Source organism: Glycine soja, chromosome 8, assembly GCF_004193775.1.
Source record: "Glycine soja cultivar W05 chromosome 8, ASM419377v2, whole genome shotgun sequence".
Taxonomy (NCBI): domain Eukaryota; kingdom Viridiplantae; phylum Streptophyta; class Magnoliopsida; order Fabales; family Fabaceae; genus Glycine; species Glycine soja.
The window spans coordinates 18,379,324-18,401,203 of record NC_041009.1 but is presented as its reverse complement, the minus strand read 5'-3'; the positions used below and the strand labels follow the sequence as shown (position 1 = coordinate 18,401,203).

The 21,880-nt window shown below is 29.4% G+C and overlaps 2 protein-coding genes across 2 annotated transcripts; both read left to right on the top strand.

Moving 5' to 3' along the window:
- Positions 1-2,174: 2,174 nt before the first annotated feature.
- Positions 2,175-9,279, top strand: LOC114420903 (protein STRUBBELIG-RECEPTOR FAMILY 5-like). The gene is made up of 16 exons (XM_028386614.1): positions 2,175-2,325; positions 2,402-2,534; positions 2,613-2,684; positions 2,797-2,862; positions 3,418-3,489; positions 3,569-3,640; positions 4,201-4,272; positions 4,354-4,419; positions 4,861-4,926; positions 5,005-5,306; positions 6,075-6,346; positions 6,639-6,907; positions 7,392-7,512; positions 8,610-8,746; positions 8,823-8,979; positions 9,067-9,279. The coding sequence occupies exons 1-16, from the start codon at positions 2,229-2,231 to the stop codon at positions 9,163-9,165; spliced, it is 2,073 nt and encodes a 690-aa protein (XP_028242415.1). The 5' UTR covers positions 2,175-2,228; the 3' UTR covers positions 9,166-9,279.
- A 2,674-nt stretch (positions 9,280-11,953) lies between these two features.
- On the top strand, positions 11,954-21,569 carry LOC114424383 (beta-amyrin synthase-like). The gene is made up of 16 exons (XM_028391223.1): positions 11,954-12,183; positions 12,368-12,553; positions 16,363-16,452; positions 16,647-16,844; positions 16,935-17,019; positions 17,130-17,296; positions 17,385-17,576; positions 17,699-17,812; positions 17,906-18,025; positions 18,363-18,485; positions 18,586-18,684; positions 19,050-19,106; positions 19,210-19,578; positions 19,683-19,763; positions 19,901-19,984; positions 21,286-21,569. Exons 1-16 carry the CDS (start codon positions 11,983-11,985, stop codon positions 21,406-21,408), a joined length of 2,289 nt encoding a protein of 762 aa, XP_028247024.1. The 5' UTR covers positions 11,954-11,982; the 3' UTR covers positions 21,409-21,569.
- The last annotated feature ends 311 nt before the right edge of the window (positions 21,570-21,880 follow it).

Here is a 21,880-nt window from a genome sequence, read left to right as displayed (position 1 = left end):
AGGAACACTTTAAGAGATCCTATAACCTGCTAGATCTATCATGTATTATGCAATACTAAAAAAAAATGTTTACATAAAAAATGTTACAAAAATTCGGTTAAACTATTATTTTATATCCTAAATTTGTTTCGCAATATCACTTAAGTTTCTAGATGAAAAAAAATAGTTATAAAAAAAAGTTTTTGAAAGTGCATTCTATTTGTCAGTGGTTCAAAATTGAAAGACAGTTACCTAATAATATTAGGAGTAGTGTTGATTTGACCCGTTTAATACTAAATAAAGTTTTATGTGTGTTAAGTTTATACATAATTGAATATATGATATGTGAATTATTAAAAAAAATTATATTTGTTTTTTTATTTCAATGGATCAATTAAAAAATATATTATGTGTGTGTTTATGTGACTATAAAGACTAAAATGCATAACTAAAAATCTAAAATTGTTTTTAATTCTTCTTCAATCATTCCTCTTTGTTCATTTCCATGACGTATGAAATATTTATAATCAAACGGACAGATCGAAAGACTAATGCAAAATTAATACGTAGAGAAAGAACAAAGATGCATAAAAGAAAAAAAAAAATTATATATTAATGTTCCTATCATTTTCATTTCGGTGACATGACAATCACATATGTGTCTCTAGCTTGTTGTGGTGGAAAGATTAATCTAAATTTTTAAACATTAATATAAGTGAGAGAAAATTTAATAGTATTTTTTATCGATCAATATTAATTATTTTGTTAATAGAAGGGATTCAAACTCACGCTTTTTTTTCCTTTCTTCCTTCAACTACCAAAGCAATTTTTTTATACTAAAATTTAATAGTATATTCCAAGAGATATAGTAAAATGTATCTTGACTCTTGAAGAACCCAATTATCATAATGAGAGAATAGATGAAACAATTAAAGTCCTATTAAAGTAGGTTATTGTGAAGAGAGAAGTACCACCAAAGTGAGACGGGATGTATAATTTGAAGGATTTCTCAAATTTGTCAGAAGAATTTGTAATTGAAAAGATTTTTTAATCAAGTTTGTTTAGAAAACTTGTAATCTTGTTTGAGTGAATACCTATTGAGATATTACCATAAATGTTGACAAGAGGTGTTCAACTATCTTAAATCTACGTCATTTTGATATTTTTTTGTAGTGTTATTTGTAAGTGTTATATCCTTTTGGTTTCATTGTGTGTAGAGGGTTTTCAATGACAAACTCACTAACACTCAAACACTTGATACTATTAATTACACGAGGTTTGAGATCAATTCACATAATGTTTGTTGACCATCGTCCATGCAGCGACATAGGTGGTGGTAGAAGTGATGACAATTTGTGCATTGGGACCACATGATGCAAGAAGTGCCCAGGAAAACGTAATTAATGATCCTACCGCTTCCAGTGAACATGAGCATGATTGGAAGTGACAGCATCTCCAGTACCAGTGGTTGGAGAGGGACATGGAGCATCATCAGTGACATAGCCATACAAATCACGAGCCTGGAGAGGGTGAGTGATTTGAGTATGTTAGGTATAATGATTATTGGAATTTAATTTAATAGGCAGTGTAGAGACATTTGTGATTTCTAGCAGGGAGAACATGGTAAGGAAAGCCATTGATGGATCTAGAAAAACAGTTAAGCGTTGGGCTAATCTAACACTAACTAATAAGAGAGAGAATAAATTGGTTGAAGATTTATTTTTTTTTCAATTTAAAAAATCAATGTCACCTAATATTACGATTTTAGGGTTAAATTAATTAATAATTTATAATTTAGGAGCTAATTTTTAATTTTATTAATTTTAGGCAACATTTTAATCAATCATTGCAACTAAATCGGTGATTTACTCGAAATCTTATGTTAGAGCTTTCAAATTCATAATTCTTGTTGAGTTTATTCTCAATGAGTTGCCTAGTATAACAATACCATGCGTTGTAAGCCACTTCTCTTTGTTTCTTCCGGTTTTGGTCCCTATGGCTATGAGTTAACAAAAAATAAAATAAAAAATGGTTAGCTAATAGTTAAAGTCCGCAAAAAGAGTGCGCTACCAGGCATTTTTAGGCGTGTTCCTTCTCCCTCCTAAATATAGGCATTGGAACAAACGTGATGGTGTTGAAGGAATGTTATGTTCGTTTCAAATTCAATGTTAATTCTTTCCTGTTGGTTCAAAAGATAAGCACCACCTTGCCTGTTTTCCTTTCTGTTCTGCATCCCATTGTGCAAGAAAATGCACCACAACCACAACCTTAACCTTGCAAGGTTGTGGATTGCTTTGCTTGCGGTCTCAACCACCGTAGTTCATTGCAAAACTGCCTCCCAAGATGGTATTATGATATCCAAACCAAAATCTTTGTGATTGCATTGCATTGTTCTCATTTTTTCTTATGCTTAATTTTGCAGTTTCAGCCCTTAATGTGATGTATACAAGCTTAAATTCCCCTTCAAAGCTGAGTGGCTGGAAATCAAGTGGAGGTGATCCGTGTGGCGACTCCTGGGAAGGAATCAAATGCTCAGGATCTTCAGTCACAGAAATGTAATATAATATAATGTAATATATTATGTTTCTTTTCATCAACTCCTTAGACATTCTAACTATTTTTACTTTCAACAGAAATTTATCTGACCTGGGCCTTTCCGGATCAATGGGCTACCAGTTGTCCAGCTTAAAATCAGTTACCGACTTGTGAGGCCCAGATCTTCAAACACACACTTCCTTTCTTTTTAATAATTAATTAATAAATAAATAATAAGAGAACATCACTTAAATGCCATACATTAATTTTTTCATAGTACAGTGATTTGAGCAACAACAACTTCAAGGGTGATATACCATATCAACTTCCTCCAAATGCTCGTTATATGTAAGTCAACTCACTTGCATAAAATGCTGCCAAATATTACTACATAAATATAACACTTATGGCTACACCTAATAAGTTAAGCTTGGTATCAGAACCAACATGACCAAGTGTTAATTCCCATTCTTCTAATTAAATTATTATTCAAGCACTAGATATGGTGAGCTGATTTTCATGTCATGGCCATGGTGTGTGTTGAAGATACTATAAAGTTTATTCATGGATTTATACCTAATAACGTAATTACATAAGCTTTTAGAGCAATTCGTTTTTGATAGTAAGTTCCCATATATTGTTATGGTTTAAGCCTTATTGAGCTTTTTCACATTAACAAAATTAGGTAGATTTGGGATTTCCGTCATGCTAAGATATTGGTCAATATGATTTAAACTTAACATATCTGTTTTATATTATTGCTAAAATGATTGGATTCATTATTTTAAAGGACGGTCAAGATTCAAGAATGTAATCTGTTAAGAATTTTTCTTCTTCTAGGCAACCTGCATTTGGTTTGCGCCATATTTTTGTCATCAATAATTCTGTTATCTGGTCATGCAGAGATCTTTCTAAGAACGACTTCACTGGAAGTATACCTTATTCATTCTCTGAGATGGATGACCTCAACTACCTGTAAGAATTTTTCCTTCCTATTTTTATTCTTAATTTTCCTTGGAACTCTCTTTTGTTTCTCAACATGTTATGCATGCAGAAATCTTGCACATAATCAGCTCAAAAACCAGTTGGGCGATATGTTTGGGAAGCTCAGTAAACTCAAACAACTGTAAGTGTGAACATGCAGCAAGGTTTCTATTGTCAAGATCTTTACTTTCATGTTATTGCAGATTTTGGAATTTGAGTGGAGTTAAGGCATAAGCTATTATTAAGAACCCAGTTCCAGCTGTGTATAAAATAATGCATTGATGCTTGGGAGACGATTAATTTTTACTTTGAGATTATTCTGTTATATATGGAGATTCCTCTGTCCTCTCTTTCCTTATTTTTCACTTGAATCCACTGTTATGTTGAGCTTATAAGGATTTATTTGCTCTGTGCTGATGCAATAAGTCACTTCCAGAAAAGCTTCTATGCCCCTTATACAACTATACAATACATGCTATATTTCAAGTATAACTGCTTGCACTATATTTTTAATATTAATGAAAATGATGCTTCTTTGTTTGCATTTGGAACTGAATTATTTAAGACTTTCCCCTTCTTATTTGGATTCTTATTTAGTATATGATTACCAGGTTTCTTCACCGTATATCATTGAATAACATGCAGGGATGTATCTTCAAACGAGCAAATTTTATTAACCATATAACATTGAATAACATGTAGGGATGTATCATTCAATTCACTATCAGGAGACCTACCCCAGAGTCTCAAATCGCTCAAAAGCCTCGAGAAGTTGTAAGAACAAGATCACTATCACTCTCAGGGAATAATACATACACAAATCTTCACTGTAAGCTTCTGTTTTTCCTTATACAGGCACCTACAAAACAACCAATTCACTGGTTCAGTAAATGTCCTTGCCAGCCTTCCACTTGAAGATTTGTAAGTTCATGTTTGCCCACCTTGGAATGATTTTCCATCCCCCCTTATAAAATGTTCAAGTATCTTCATATATTTGATTTTTTAGATTTTCAGTGCAGTAGTGGCAACCATATATATTTCTAGGATCATCTAAATATGCATTACATATCATATTTATATATGACTATGTGGTCATTTATTCGTTTGATTATTTGCAAAAAACCACGAGCAACATCTTTCATTATGAGGAAATAAAATGTCAACGTTGTCTAGTCAACTTATGAATCACTTTGGTAAGGCTAAGATATTTTTACTTAACGAGTAAGTTTTTTAGTTTCCAAAATGTGAAGTAGTAGTGAAATCTATTGAAGGAATGATTAGTATACCTGAATTCTGATAGTGAATTGGATTTGCTCTTCCGAGAGTGTTAAATTAACTTCAGTAGTATTTTAATTTTAACAGGAATGTTGAAAACAACAAATTTACTGGTTGGGTTCCTGAGGAGTTAAAGGAGATAAATAATTTGCAGTAAGTATTTTCTAACAGTCATTTATTGAAGGATGCAACATAAATTGTTTCTCTAACTTAGTTTTGTTAATTCCAAAGAACTGGAGGAAACTCTTGGTCAAGTGGACCAGCACCTCCTCCTCCTCCTGGTACTCCCCCTATCAAGCATTCCGAGAAAAAGAATGATAAATCTGTTATTAGTGGAATAGCTATAGCAGGCATAGCCTTTGGTGTACTAGCAGTAATTATAATTGTTGTTGCTCTTTCTAAGAGAAGATCATCAAAAACTTCTTCACATTTTATCGATGAAGACAGGCATAGCCAGCATAGATCTTTTACACCCCTTGCATCTCAGGAGTTATCAAAAGATTCGGGTCATGATGTCAGCAAAGACTACATAGGTAGTCTTTTTCTATTCACAGATTTTGCAATACTTTCTGTTGTTATTCATGACTTGTTCTGATCCTTATTTCGTATGTCAGCCCAAATATTTTTCTTTTTTATGTAGACTATAACTATAGCATAAAAGAAGGTGACTTTCGATAGACAGTTGCTGCTTTGCACTGTCTGTGATTATTAATAAACCAACTATTTATTTATATTTGATGCAGATTTCATTTTTGTTTTCTTTTTCTTTGAAATTTAGATTTAAATATTCCCCTTGTGTCATGACTTAAGTTGATATTATCTTCTGATAGAAACTGAGATTCAAAGAGTATTATATATCTAACAAAGGGAGCTCAGTTCCTTACAACAAAGGAGAATCCTCGGGAGACTAAAGACAGAAAATAAGATGTATAGAGAAAAAACAGAGCGCTAAGGAGCTGAAATGAGCAGTCCTTCCCATGCCAAATTCTCCAATATCCTCTTTTCCCTGTCTTTGTATACAATTTTCTCTCCCTTCCCCCATTAATCATGTTTCTGTCCTTTCTCCTCCAATCAATTCCTTCTCTCCCTTGCTCTCTTCACTAATTCCTTCTTCTCATACAAACATAGGCTCTTATCATTGTTAGGTCCATTATTCTTCAATGCTTCTCTTCTCCTTCTATTCACTTGTGTTAACTGGCCATCATCTTCACACTAGTTTATGTACTGATAGCAAAAGTTGACTACAGCCAATATGGAGTCGACATGCATTTAACTGATTTCAGTTGTCGTATTGCTGACAGGATTTAAGTCAATGGATTCTACTTCGATTGACGTAAAGGCTTTGCAAAAATCTCCATCAGTTAGTGTTAGGTCATCAGTCTCCGATTGTGTGCAATCCTTTAATGACAACGAGTTTGCGAATCGTCTAAATTCTAAGAGAAGCACATCAATCCGTGTTACTACTTTTTCACATGCAGAGTTACAGTCTGCTACTGCTAATTTTGCTTCGGGTCGACTTCTTGGTGAAGGATCCATAGGATGTGTTTATCGGGCTAAATATGCTGATGGAAAGGTACTTTCTGTTTAATTAATCTGCACCTACACGTGTGCTTTGGTATAAAATAGTCATGGATACACTAGTATATGCATGTGCATGGAAATTCATAATATTACTAAGAAGAACCTCCGAGTCAAATGTCTTTTCAAATGAAGATGCAAATACATATATGACACACCTATGTTCATGTCTGAATTGCAGCCATAAATGTAGAAAACTAAAATTTAGTTATGGGGTCAGGCATGGCTTTGGGACAACCATGGCTGCAATTATCGAGAAAACCTTAAATATATGTTTTTTTCATCAGGTATTGGCTGTAAAAAAGATCAATCCTTCGCTTTTGCATGGTGGTCCTTCCGAGGAATTCTCTCAGATTGTTTCAAGGATCAGCAAACTTCACCACCCAAATATTGTTGAGCTTGTCGGTTATTGTTCGGAACCGGAGCACATGTTAATATATGATTATTTCAGAAATGGCTCCCTCCATGACTTTTTACACTTATCGGACGACTTCAGCAAACCCCTAACTTGGAACACCAGAGTCAGAATTGCATTGGGAGCAGCTCGGGCTGTTGAGTTAGTCTACATCTACTATATAGTACTTGCATTTTGACGTAGATGTTATGACAGTATGAACAACATATTTCTGCATATCGATAGGCATCTATAGTGTTAATTTATGTAGTAGAAAATCCACTTACAGCCGTGTTTTGTGCAGGATTCTTCCTAGATAGGAGTACAACATTCTTAATTTTGTGACATTTTCCATTAAAATCTAGATTATACATCAATTCGGTCATTACTATATTAAAAACTGGTGTAATTTGTTGAATAGATATGTATAAAAATGATATTACTTAAATATATTGATAGAAAATTATTTATATAATTCAAATGCTCAACAGATTTCTAAAGTTGATAATCTATGTAGATTTGGTACTTTACCATATATTTTACACTCAATAGTGGATCTAAGTTCAAATTATAATCTTTCTTTTATGTTGATTGCGTTTGAATGCTATTAACACTATTCATTTTATGGACACATCTACATTTTCAGGTACCTACATGAAATTTGTTCGCCTCCTTTATTGCACAAGAATATTAAGTCTTCCAATATTTTGCTTGACACCGATCTGAATCCTCGTCTCTCAGACTATGGTTTGGAATCCTTCTACCAGGTTTTTTGTTTTTATAGTCTCCTTATTATTGTATACATACTTCCTTCTCTTTACTGCCTGAGTGGAATTTTGATGTGTGATGTTTTAACATTCCTAGAAATAATGCCTGCATATTTTGTTTTTTGCTGAGTAAACTTGTTAGCCCTTATTTCCTCACAAATTCTTATAGCTTAGTAGACAATTTCTATTTCCCTATTCCCCGCCTCTGTAGTAGTTATTATCAGTTTACTAAATTCAGACAACTGAGACAAGAGTTCCCCAACTCTGAGCGTTTGGTCTCACTTTCCACCTATTAGTTGCAACGTAGAACTTGCAACAGAAATGAATTAGAAAGAAGAAATTTTGATAGGATCTTTCTTTGATATTAAAAAGCATTCCACATGTTGCTTTGGCCAAATATTAGAGATAGATAAATTTCTAGACAATGAGTTATGGGTATATTCGGTGAGGTTACTTGTCTAACTTAGTATTGAATTACGCTGTTTTTATTTTTTAATTAAATGCACATTTTGGTTAGGATTATTTGTCGAGAAACAATCATTTTGTTGTTTTTTCAAATATTCTCTCAAGAATTTGAAGCCAAAATAAACTAATTGGAAGTCTATCGAAAGCACATTAGGTGTTGCTTAGGTCAAATATTCAAGACAGATATAATTCTAGACAATAGGCAACTGATACTAAAAAAAGGTTGGAGAATATTTGGTGAAGTTATTTTTCTATATTAATATTGTATTATGCTAAATTTCATATTTACTGTTGACATGCTGTAATAGGATATCAAACAGTTTTAAGTCGTAACTTCCTAAACTGCCCCGCTTACATTGCCCCTCGCAAATGCAATAATCCAGTCTAACTAGTAAATGAAAAGTATGATCTTTTGTATCTTAATACCTAATTAACTTCTTCAGTACTTGTATTTAATTAATGTGATAGGGTGTGAAAAACTATACACTAAATTGACCAAAGTATCGAATTGATTTTCTCTTTTCCAAAGACTCAAACGCAATCCCTAATTGTTAAATGTATTTGAATTCATTTTGTAAATGTTAATTTTTGGTAGGCGTAATTTATGAGTCTTATTTGTTCCTACTTGCTAGCGTACTGGCCAAAATCTTGGGGCAGGATATAATGCACCAGAATGCACAAAACCTTCAGCCTATACCCAGAAGAGTGATGTATACAGTTTTGGAGTAGTGATGCTGGAACTTTTGACAGGTCGAATGCCTTTAGACAGGTAGGTTTTCTTTGATTTGGTTCTGAATGCAATTAGGATAAAGTTGTTTTTTATATATGCTCCTTGTGGTCTTCAGTTCAAAGACAAAAGCAGAACAAAGCCTGGTTCGTTGGGCCACCCCACAGCTTCATGACATTAATGCGGTGGAAAAAATGGTGGACCCTGCCTTGCGGGGGCTTTACCCTCCTAAGTCACTCTTCCGATTTGCTGATATTGTCGCCCTCTGTGTTCAGGTCAGTTTAATTAATTAATTGTCATACTATACTATACTATACTATATATGACTCATTATTTTAATATGCTTCTTTTCTTTGTATCAGTCTGAGCCTGAATTTCGGCCACCTGTGTCAGAGTTAGTTCAGGCTTTGGTGCGATTAGTTCAACGTTCAAGTATGACAATGAGGGAGGATTTTGAGTGAAGAAGACTTCGATAGATGTATTTTTGGTTTTTCTTTTTCTCCCATTAAAAGTAGTTGTAGCTTGGACAAGAAAAGCTTCTGGATTGTTTAATTTATTTGTTAAAATATTCGTAATTCCATTTCTATCTCCTTCTCTTTAATTCACTGTCTATTATACTGCACCACGTGACACTGATGCCAGCAGCCCTAATCATGTGGGTATCAAAACCTTTCTGCCAAGTTTTTTAACATGCCTACCTATCTGCCAAGTCTTATTTGCCTTTATTTATTATAGCAACAATGATTTGAAATTAGTAACCTCCACCAAAGCATATCAACTTAGGCCATTAACCACTTCGGTGTACAAACTTTATAAGTGGTCTATTTTACACCACTATTGACAGTATTTAGATTGATTTAATCTAAATACTGCCTCCTTTGTGTGCTTTTCTTGTCTTTTCCTCCTTTAATTTCACATTTTCATTATACATTTTTAAAACTATTATATATCTGTCTTGCAAAATACTAGTAGGTTTTAAATCTTACATTAAAACTATTCAACCTCCTTCTTTTCTTACGTGTGTACCTTGTTTGTTTCACTAAATTTTTTAGTTACATGTGTTAAATAAATTTTATATTTTTTTACAATAAATATTTATTTATTTTTAATAATTTTCTTTCATTTTTATATTCTTAACCACTTATAAATGGTTAGCAAAAATAAATTTCTTTTTAATTATTTTTCCTGCATTTATTTAAGAAAAACAAATAATATAAGATACATTTCTAAGGTGCACATAATTTATAGTTAAAATTCAAGAAATAATTAGCTTTTTTTAAAAATGATATTTAAAAATTATAAAAAAAAAAGTTTAAAAACAAGTTCAGATAAACATATGTAATTAATTATTGAGCATGTGATTCGAGAGATACTTCTAAGTTATTTACGATGGCTCAGGGTAAAACACCAAAAATAACATAGAATGATCCACTATTTGAGATGTGTTATAATATTATAATTATTTTTGTGATAGTAAAATACTTCTTGAGATACTTATATCGACTTAGAACGTGTTAAATTATTGTATTTATTATTATTATTATTGTATAATTTTTGTTGTATTCCGGTGATCCTTTTTATATAAATAATTTTATTTGTGTGATTTCCCAACAAAAACACAGTAAATCAATTATTTTGGTCAAAATTTTGATTTTTAAGTACAAATATACTTGGTTTGTATTGTTCAATATATTTTTTGTGAAGACAAAAATTTACTCAGTCGATCTCTCAGCTTTCGAAGGTAACTCTCCTCCAATCATTGGTACCAAACTCCCGCATTTCATTTTTATCTTCGGTATTTTTATTTGTTCATGGAACCCAACACAACCCAAAAACTGTCATAATAAAATGTTAAAAATTATCGACCTGACTATTCATTCTGAACTTTTGGCTATTTTTATATAAAAAAATAAAAAATACAGGTATATTCTTTTCTATACATTTTTATTTCTTTTCTACTAACCACTATTCTTTATGTATCTTCCATTTGCACCCATCTCTTACTATTTTCTCTCTATTTCATATCTACCAATCAGATTGTTTTTTTATTTGTTTTGACCTACTGAGACTCAGAGTATTTATTATTTATTCAAAAGCTAGCGTTGTGTCAATATAGGATAAGAGTGTTTAAATCTTAACCGATCTAAAATAAAAATTAAAAATTACTCAAAAAAATAAAAAATCGAACCAAATCAATTTTTATATTTGTTTGGATGGCTAGCACCAAACAACAGTACATAAAAAAAATATTTATCTAGAAAGATCAAGTTCTTAAAAAATATTCCTTTCTTTTAATAAAAAAACATCATAAGTTCACATAAATTGTAAACTTTTTCAATAAGTAAATCTTCCCGTTTATATAAAATTTTAAGATTATCTATAAAAAGAACACAAGTTTTTTTATTTTTCCAAAATCATACTATAGGTGTCCAACAATAAGTGAGTCATAAATTAATTATGTTCATGATATATATATGATTATTGTTAGTCTAAGAAAATTTTATATATAATAAATTAAATAAAAATTCTTTTATTAAATAAATTATTTTTATTCATGTGAACATAACGGAATTTTACATGGATGAATTCTTTCAATTATTTCTTTTGTTGTATATTTAACTTATGGCCTATGACATATGTGTATATTGATATATATTTTTTATATATAGATGTATATTAATATTGCAATAAATGAAAAGTGACATCTATATATTATTATAATTTTTTTGTATATATATATATATATATATATATTCAACGGTTTAAATTTAATTTTGCTCAAAAATGATTTTACTCAATTTGAAAATAAACATTGTTGTAACAATGGAACTATATAAGCATCGGTTATTCATAATATAATAATGAGAATGTTATTAAATGTAATTGTATAATATTTTATTGATTTTTTTTCTTAATTTAGATAATGAGTATTGCTCAATCCATTAAATTATAAACTAATTTCATTTCTAATTTTGGACTGTCACTAGTTCAATTTCTTTTACATAAAATAATAAAAATCGAACATAAATTCTCTTATTAAATAAGTTATTTTCACTCCTCTCTAATTATTTCTACTAAATAATATTTTATTGTAATAAATAAAGTGGCGCACATGAGAAAATAATTATAATTGGTCATAGAAGTTTTAGCGGTAAAAATGATATTGAATAATAAGTGATAGAAAAATGAATTGCACCGTGTATGTGGTATGATTATAAATAACGGTACCAGTAAGAGGTTATATGGCATGAGAAGAGGTTGGGGAAGCGAAGGAGAGGATGTGGAGGCTGAAGATAGCAGAAGGTGGAAATGAGGCATACATATTCAGCACAAACAATTTTGTTGGGAGGCAGACATGGGAGTTTGATCCTGAAGCAGGGACTCCAGAGGAACGAGCCCAGGTTGAAGCAGCTCGTAAGGATTTCTACCACCACCGCTTCAAGGTCAAGCCCTGTGCTGACCTCCTTTGGCGTTTTCAGGTACGCACGCCTACGCCTACCCTTCCTCTCTCTCTCTCTCACAAATCAACATCAATTTCAATCTTTAATTACCTCATCCTCCCTAACCCCTACATTATACATTATCACTCCTTAGAATAACATTGCATTGCATGTCTGTCCTCTTATTTTTCACTTATGCTTGTTTCCCGACACATACGTGTAGATTCTGAGAGAAAATAACTTCAAACAAACAATACCTAGTGTGAAGATAGAAGATGGAGAGGAAATAACTTACCAAAAAGTCACAAGCACTGTGAGAAGGGGCGCACATCACCTTGCGGCATTGCAGACCAGTGATGGCCATTGGCCTGCTCAAATTGCAGGTCCTCTGTTTTTTCTTCCTCCTTTGGTAAGTCACTCAATATCTATTATTATTATTTATCAAACTGATCTAATTAATTACACATTGTTCTACCATCTGCTTAATAAATAAATGTCAAAAACGATAAACAGATTCCTCCTCCTCATCATATTATACTTTTCTAGTTTTTCATTCTAATTTAAGTAAAAAAATAAATAGTCATTTTTGTCCTTAAACATGTAGAAGTTGATAAATTTATCTCCAAAGAATTAAAATTCAAATTTTAGTTTCTAAAAGTGAAAAAAATACAACAAATATATTTATCCATTAATTTTTGTTTGTTGTCGTTAATGAAAGAGTCCATATAACACATTTAAGAACAAATTTGTCACAGTTCTATACTCATGGACGAAAATGATTATTTACCCAAAATATAATTTGATCTTCATCTTCTTCTTGTTTTTTAATTGTTACAAGCATAATATTACAATAAATACTTAACAAAATAGGAAAACAAATATAAGTTAAAACAAACATAATAATAAGCATAATATTGATTAATAAGTATAATTTGTTTATTCTAAAATTTTTATTATGACATTAGATAATAATATCCAACTTGATTTTGTCATTACCTAATGTTGTCACAATAAAAATTTTACAATAAATAAATTATATTTATTAATCAATATTATGTTTATTATTATGTTTGTTTTAATTTATTCTTGTTTTTTTTTGTTTTTGTAAGTAGCTATTATAATATTATGCTTGTAAAAATTAAATTATATTTTGAATAAATAGTCATTTTTGTCCCTAAATATATAAAGCGTTGACAAATTCGTCATTCATTAAGTGTAACAGATGAAAGTTAATGAATGAGTGAATTTGTTGTATTTTTTTTACTTTCAATAACTAAATTTTGAATTTTTATTTTTTTAACTAATTTTTGAATACTTTACACATTTAGGAAAAAAACGTTATTTACCTCAAATAAAATAATTCTAATTTTATAAAGGGAAGAATTCTAATTGCAAAATTTTCATACGGGAAAACGCCAACGGGCAAATAACTAGACGTGTTTCCTTCTTGTCTTTTATTTGATTTGATTTTATCTGAAAAAGAACAAAAGAACTCACTCAATAAAAAGTAAATCTAGGCACGTTCATAGCTCCATTTGATTGGAGTTTAGGAGTAAAAATAATTCAAATGAATCATATTACTGAGTCGTGTCAGTGTACAAAAACGCGCATTCACCTTACCTACTTTTATGTTTGCTTTGTACGCTACTTTGTTACTTTTGCTTAATATAAATTAGTGACGAGATCCTAATCATACGCTTCATTGTTTTATTTTTCTTCATATAATATATATATATATATATATATATATATATATATATATATATATGTAAATAAACACACTAATTATTAGGATTTGTCTAATTGACCCTGAATAAAAATAAAATTAAACCATCTCATCTTAAATCATCAATAAAATTTAGACAATTGTCTTATTCTAAAATTCTATCATTAATGTTATTACTATCAGATTTAGGACATTATTTTTAATTTCTCTTTCATATCATTTATATGTAAAATTAAAAATTTATATTTGTTAATTAAAATTTAATAATTAAAATTATAAAATAATAAATCTTAATAATTATTTTCTTAATTCACTTTAGGTAAATAGTTATTATAAAAAAAATCTTTATGTAAATAGTTTTCATTTATTTTATAACATCTAAGTATAATACTTTAAATATTTTCCAACATTTTCATTATAATTTTTATTTGAAAATTATAGATAAATAGTATAACTTTTAATTAAAAGTTATAGATAAAAAGTATAATTACAGCATGTATATTTTTCCTAAGGTGAATAAAGAATATAATGATTAAAAAATAATTATTAAGATTTTAATATTTAATAATTTTATTACATACTATTAATGTATTTTAGTATAATTTTAATTAACAATTATAAAGTTTTAATTTACACATAAATGATACAAAAGAAAAATTAAAAATGAAACGTTAAATATGATATTCATGGTATTAGTGATTAAATTCAAAATAAAATAATTACCGAAATTTTATTGTTTATTAAATATTTAATTATTTAATCTTATTTTTACTTGGGATCAATTAGATAAATTCTTATAATTATATTAAAAATTTTTGAAGAACTTTTTCCTCAATCAATGTCTAATATTTTTTATTTTATTCAATTATTTTTTTTACAACAACATTAAGATATAATTTTCTAGATTTTTTTATTATTTTTATGCTCGTATTAATTTCTGAGTTAATTTTTCCTTCAAATATTGTCTTCTATGGACTAGTTATGAACAATTAAATTGTTTGATTCATTAAAAAATTATAATACTGGATAAGATAAATATTTTTGTTTCACATTTTATTTGAAAAAGATTAAATGATAATACAAGATGATTGACATGACAAAATCTATAATTTTTGTTACTCAAAAAAGAAAATCATGAAACAATTTTTTTTCCCAAATACAAGATATTAAAAAGACACATATATCTCTATTCCTATTTCTTTAATAATAAAAAATAATAATTAACCAACATAATCATTTAAAAAAGCTATTTTTATTCTAATCTCTTTATGTTTTTCTAACTAGTAAACAATACACTAAATTTTAGGAGAAACTAAAATCCAAAATATGAAATTATAGTGAGATAAAGAAAACTTATTTAATCCTAATTTATTTGAGAACTACAAGGGTATCAGAATGAATAAGAGACAACAAATGAGAAAACGTAATTATGAAAGTCTTAAAACGAAAAGTTTTATATGCTTATTATTATTATTATTATTATTATTATTGGGAATTCAAGTTATGAACTGGAAAAATATGAATAAGAAAATTCAATCTATTGATTTGGTTATTATGCAGTAGCTAGAATTGCAGTTATACTTCCGTGATTTATATTATATTAACTTGCAACACAATTTTTTACTATGCAAATTATTCAGCTAAAGCAATTAAATAATAATACTAAAAACATTTTTTCTTTAAATTGTTAGTTTTTATGTCAACTCTATACAATAAATCTCTTTATAAGTAAGCTCACATTTTACTCTTTTAACTAATGCAAGTAATCACTTTGGTATTATCTGGCCAAATTTACTAGCAATTTAATTTTTAAATAATTATTGCTATATAGTATAGTTAAATTAGTGGATATATCAATTTTGTGAAAAAAATTGTTTTTTAGGAAAAAAAATGCACTGATACCATAAAATAATTTTATATTATCATTAATGATGATATAAAATTATTTTACATTTTCAATGTATATGACTATTAAATTCTTTTCATGTTTATTTTTTTTAAAGAAATTAAATTAAATATGCAGCTTAAGTAATAAAAAAAATATTATCCTTATTCTTTTTTTTATGGAACTAAACTTAAAAAAGAATGAAATAGGAATTTCTTTTATTGGTAAAAATTGAACATGATATTAAAGGGTTTATAATATTCACACATTTTACTCAACAAACTGAGTTAAATCCCTTGATAAATAGGAATTAATTCATTAGTAGAATGATTTAGCTAATCATTTTATGCCATACTAGACCATCATTAAATGAACATAGAAACTTGAAGTTTTGAAACTCTGTTATTGTACATGAAATTGAAAATGAGACACTATAATTAAGAATTCAAAATTATTTTCATTTTTTGTTTGATCACAATTCACAAGTACTCCTCTTTTTTTACAAAATTATGAAATATTACACGTATTTTCATCAGCATATAAAATTCAAGTCCATTATGCATATGCATTCACAAACATTAATTTTTACTTGTTGACAATATTGCAGGTTTTCTGTATGTATATTACAGGGCATCTTGAATCAGTTTTTCCAGAAGAACATCGCAAAGAAATTCTCCGTTACATATATTATCACCAGGTATAGTTATTCAATTTTAGGATGCATTTGTTTAACCAAGCATAATGTAGAGATACAAAATTGTAACATTTTCCTCGGTCAAATTTCTTGTATCTTTTAATTAACTTGTTGTATTTGCTTAATCAGGAAGTTTATAATCTATTCATTGCAACAATAAGTAATTAATATTATCCCTTTTGTTCTTTCATTTAAAGAATGAAGATGGAGGATGGGGACTACACATAGAGGGTCATAGCACTATGTTTTGTACAGCACTGAACTATATATGCATGCGAATTCTTGGAGAAGGACCTAATGGAGGTCATGATAATGCTTGTGCTAGAGCAAGAAATTGGATTCGAGATCATGGTGGTGTAACACATATACCTTCATGGGGGAAAACTTGGCTTTCTGTATTATTCTTTTTTATATATGAATATAAATACTCAAACAAACAAAACTAGGATGTGTAATATTGATTTAAATGGACCTTGCTCTTGTAGATACTTGGTGTATTTGATTGGTGTGGAAGCAACCCAATGCCCCCAGAGTTTTGGATCCTTCCATCGTTTCTTCCTATGCATCCGGGTATATTTGATTAACTTTATTTTGTCACTCTTTTTGGAATGATATATATTTAAATTGGTGAATATACAATGTATAATCATTAAATCTCACTTTTACCTTAATTATTGTAGCTAAGATGTGGTGTTATTGTCGATTGGTATACATGCCCATGTCTTATTTATATGGGAAGAGGTTTGTGGGTCCAATCACACCACTCATCTTACAATTAAGAGAAGAGCTATTCACTCAACCTTATGAAAAAGTTAATTGGAAGAAAGCACGTCACCAATGTGCAAAGGTGAAAGACATCTTTAATTAATCAGAATGTGTGTATGTACATATCCTTTTTCTATGAAAATGACAGTTGTCTATTATATCAATTACAGGAAGATCTTTATTATCCACATCCTTTGGTACAAGATCTAATATGGGATAGTTTATACATATTTACTGAGCCATTGCTTACTCGTTGGCCTTTCAACAAGTTGATTAGAGAAAAAGCCCTTCAAGTAACAATGAAGCATATTCATTACGAAGATGAGACTAGTCGATACATAACCATTGGTTGTGTGGAAAAGGTAGGTGTCACAACAATAATGCATATTGATTTTTTTTATCCTTGTGAGTAAAATAAACTTTTTATTTTCCTTTTAAAGAGGAAATTCATTCAAATATGACACTAACATGCATTTTTTTCTAGGTTTTATGTATGCTTGCTTGTTGGGTGGAAGATCCAAACGGAGATGCTTTCAAGAAGCATCTTGCAAGGATCCCAGATTACTTATGGGTTTCTGAAGATGGAATGACCATGCAAGTACGTGTGTGTGGGCGCATGCTATTATAACCAATGGGATATATTAATTAATTCGTTAATTAATTGATTGTTTCACTTATCTATATAATGCAGAGTTTTGGTAGTCAAGAATGGGATGCTGGCTTTGCTGTTCAAGCTTTTCTTGCCACTAACCTAATTGAAGAAATTGGTCCTACACTTGCAAAAGGACATGACTTCATCAAGAAGTCTCAGGTTTGCTTAATATTTTTATAAGTATATATTAAAAATCATATTTCTCTTTCCTTTTAGTTATGGAGTGTAAATTCCCTAGTAAACCTAGGTTTATCCAAATTGTACAACTCACTAGTTTAGATATTTAAAATCCCTAAATCTTATTTACAAGGTGATCTAATAAACTAAATAATTAATTTACCTAGCTAAATAGTATTAGTTATAACTAGTATAATTATATTATTTGAATTGAAATGCATATTTATAATTGATTACTAAATTAGTGTTTGTTAGACTATTGAACAATATGTTTGTTGTTTTTATCTAGTAATAATGAACTGGCATTCTTATTTTATAGGTAAAAGATAATCCTCTTGGAGATTTTAAAAGTATGTATCGTCATATTTCTAAAGGATCTTGGACATTCTCTGATCAAGATCATGGATGGCAAGTTTCTGATTGCACTGCAGAAAGTTTAAAGGTACGTAACTAACAACTTAGGTCATAAACAACTTAATCTGAAGCTTTATTAATGATCGCAACAAATATATGTTAATTTAACTAAACTTCTTGTGTTGTAGTGTTGTCTACTTCTATCAATGTTGCCACCAGAGATTGTGGGAGAAAAGATGGAACCTGAAAGGTTGTACGATTCAGTCAATGTCTTGTTGTCGCTTCAGGCAAGTACCATTAAATTTTGAGAAACGATTTATGTTATGAAATATTATATAAAAAAATTGTCTATAAATGGATTAAGGGCTGACAATTAATGATGATATGATGGGCTCTTTTCTCAAATTCAACACCACGTCATTTGTTCAAGATTTGGGAAATTGGTTTTGTACAATATTACAATTCGCTTAAACTTATGGCCATATGCTTTTAATTAATCAATCATCAATCAACTAATGGCCTTCCCTTTTTATTACTTAATATTTGGTCAATAAGAAGTTGGGGTTGTACAAAGGACTTTGATTAGTGATGCTTTATTTACTTTTACTACCAAATTTACCTTTAACTAAAAACATTTTGTTTGTTATTGCAGAGTAAAAAAGGTGGTTTAGCTGCATGGGAGCTTGCAGGAGCTCAAGAGTGGTTAGAAGTAAGTATTACATTAATTAATAATGCAATATGTATGTACTCATAAAATGATAAAAAAATAGTACTTGTTTGATAAACTAATTAACTTTGTTGTTGATTCTCAGTTACTCAATCCCACAGAATTTTTTGCGGACATTGTAGTTGAACATGAATATGTTGAGTGCACTGGATCTGCAATCCAAGCTTTAGTTTTGTTCAAGAATCTATATCCAGGACATAGGAAGAAAGAGATAGAAAATTTCATTGCCAATGCAGTTCGATTCCTTGAAGATACACAAACAGCTGATGGTTCATGGTATGGAAACTGGGGAGTTTGCTTCACTTATGGCTCTTGGTTTGCACTTGGCGGTCTAGCAGCTGCTGGCAAGACTTACACCAATTGTGCTGCCATTCGCAAAGCCGTTAAATTTCTACTTTCAACACAGAGGGAAGACGGTGGATGGGGAGAGAGCTATCTTTCAAGCCCAAAAAAGGTTTGTAGTTGTATGGTTATTACTGAATTACTATTCTTCAACTTCATTGGGAATTAATGATAATAATAATAATAATAATGTTGTACAAAATAAAAATAATGCAGATATATGTACCTCTAGAAGGAAGTCGATCAAATGTTGTACATACAGCATTGGCTCTTATGGGACTAATTCATGCTGGACAGGTTTGTTAGTGTTTATATTTGTTTATATAGGTCCACTTCATTGTGAATTAAATTTCAAAATACTTACTTTTTTGTGGTAACTATCATCAAATATGATAATATGTTCTTCATCTTCATTTTTAAATTCCTATATACAGGCGGATAGAGACCCTAAGCCTCTTCATCGAGCTGCAAAGTTGCTCATTAATTCTCAGTTGGAAGAGGGTGATTGGCCCCAGCAGGTGCATATCAATCCTTTAATACCGAAAATGTATCGTATTTGTGTACATGCTTAACTCAAAAAGGCAAAATAATAATTGACTTATTTAGTGATAAATTAAAATGAGATCTTAAAAATAAGACATAGGTCACTGTCATTTGGGACAAGACTTCAGTGCAATAATTTAGATGCCTTCAGTGTTTTAAAATCAAATTTAAAGTTTAACCTAGCAATAGAAATTGAAAGTTGGTACATGTTATTGATGTAAAATTCTAGTTTTAATTGGAAAATAATTCCAAAACATAAAATCCATCATTTAAGTTTTGTCAACAAAGTTATCAGTTTAAAATTTTTGGTAGAACTAGTGTTTTAGTTTGTGTTTTCATAAAATTAATGTTTATTTTATATAATTATAATTCATAATACATAAATATTTTATAATTATACTTTATAATAAATAATGATATTTAAATATATAAATTATAATTTGAATTTATAATAAATAATTTAAATTGTATGGTAGGTGTTAAGTGCATTTTATATTTTCATCAAGAAAATAAATGTATTGACTATTTTAGTATAAAGTAATAGAATAATTTATATGGGGATGTATATAATTACTAGAGTTTAATAACTATGTATTGATAATATAAGTTTTATATAATTTTTCAGTCATACATCACCTATGATTCTTGAGGTAATTATTATAAAAGTAAAAAAAACTTAACATATAAGATAATATAAAATTATTTATACTATTAATGCATAGCTTTTTTTTCTAACTACTAATACTTGCAATTCATATACAATACTCCCTTTGTTTTATTATGATTGGCATTTAATGTTTTGATACAATACTTTAGAAAATATAATCAATATGATAGGTTTCATAAAAATTGTTATGTAATTTCCGAATATGTTACTGTCTTTCATATTAATTAATTAGATTATCTCTCAGTTATTCTTTTTTATTTTCTCACTCTACAATTATTGATTAAGGATATAATGGAAAATAAATTAATTCTTTATTGATTTTGTAAAATGACGATCAAAATAAAATATGTTTTTTGAAACATCAATCAAAATGAAATGGAAGGAGTACAATCGAAGTCTTTAAAACTTCATGTCGATACGATAATTTGATCGTGTATTTCAACTTCCAATGTAATCAAAACATGATATACAAATATTAATATTTTATTTTTTTATAATTTATGAAATGACAGAAAGATTTATTATTAATTGTATTTTGTAAGCAAAATGAAAATGATGCTCTAGATTGAGTTTAATTTCTAATTGTTGTTTGTGACCTACTTTTGGCAGGAAATCACAGGAGTATTCATGAAAAATTGCATGTTGCATTATCCAATGTACAGAGATATTTATCCAATGTGGGCTCTAGCTGAATATCGTAGGCGGGTTCCATTGCCTTCCACTGAAGTTTAATTTAGAAAGGTGTGAGCACAAAAGGCAAAGGCATTTTAATGAAGATTAGGGCAAATAAATCAAACAAGTTGTGTAATCAAGCTTAATCAATTTTCTCCCATTCCTATATGTTTATTTCCTAGATATATTGGTAAAAATTTTATTTCATGTTGGCTTGTATAGATGTTCTTAATGTTCCTATTATAATACAAAAATAAATTTATTGGAATACTACGCATCTAGCACTAGAGGGCATTGAAGAAGATATTTTTTTTTACCATGATAATTAGTTTCTCATTGATACCCAATAGACAGGACACTACTAGAAAATAAGCTTTCTATATCGATTTTAAGAGTTTTTCTACATCGGTTATGATGCATGATTGTAGCCATTGTCGTTGAAAGTGTGTCATCCTACAACGACGGTTGATCACTCGATGTAGAATACTTATCATTCTACATCAGTTATTAGGACAACCGATATAAAAGTCTG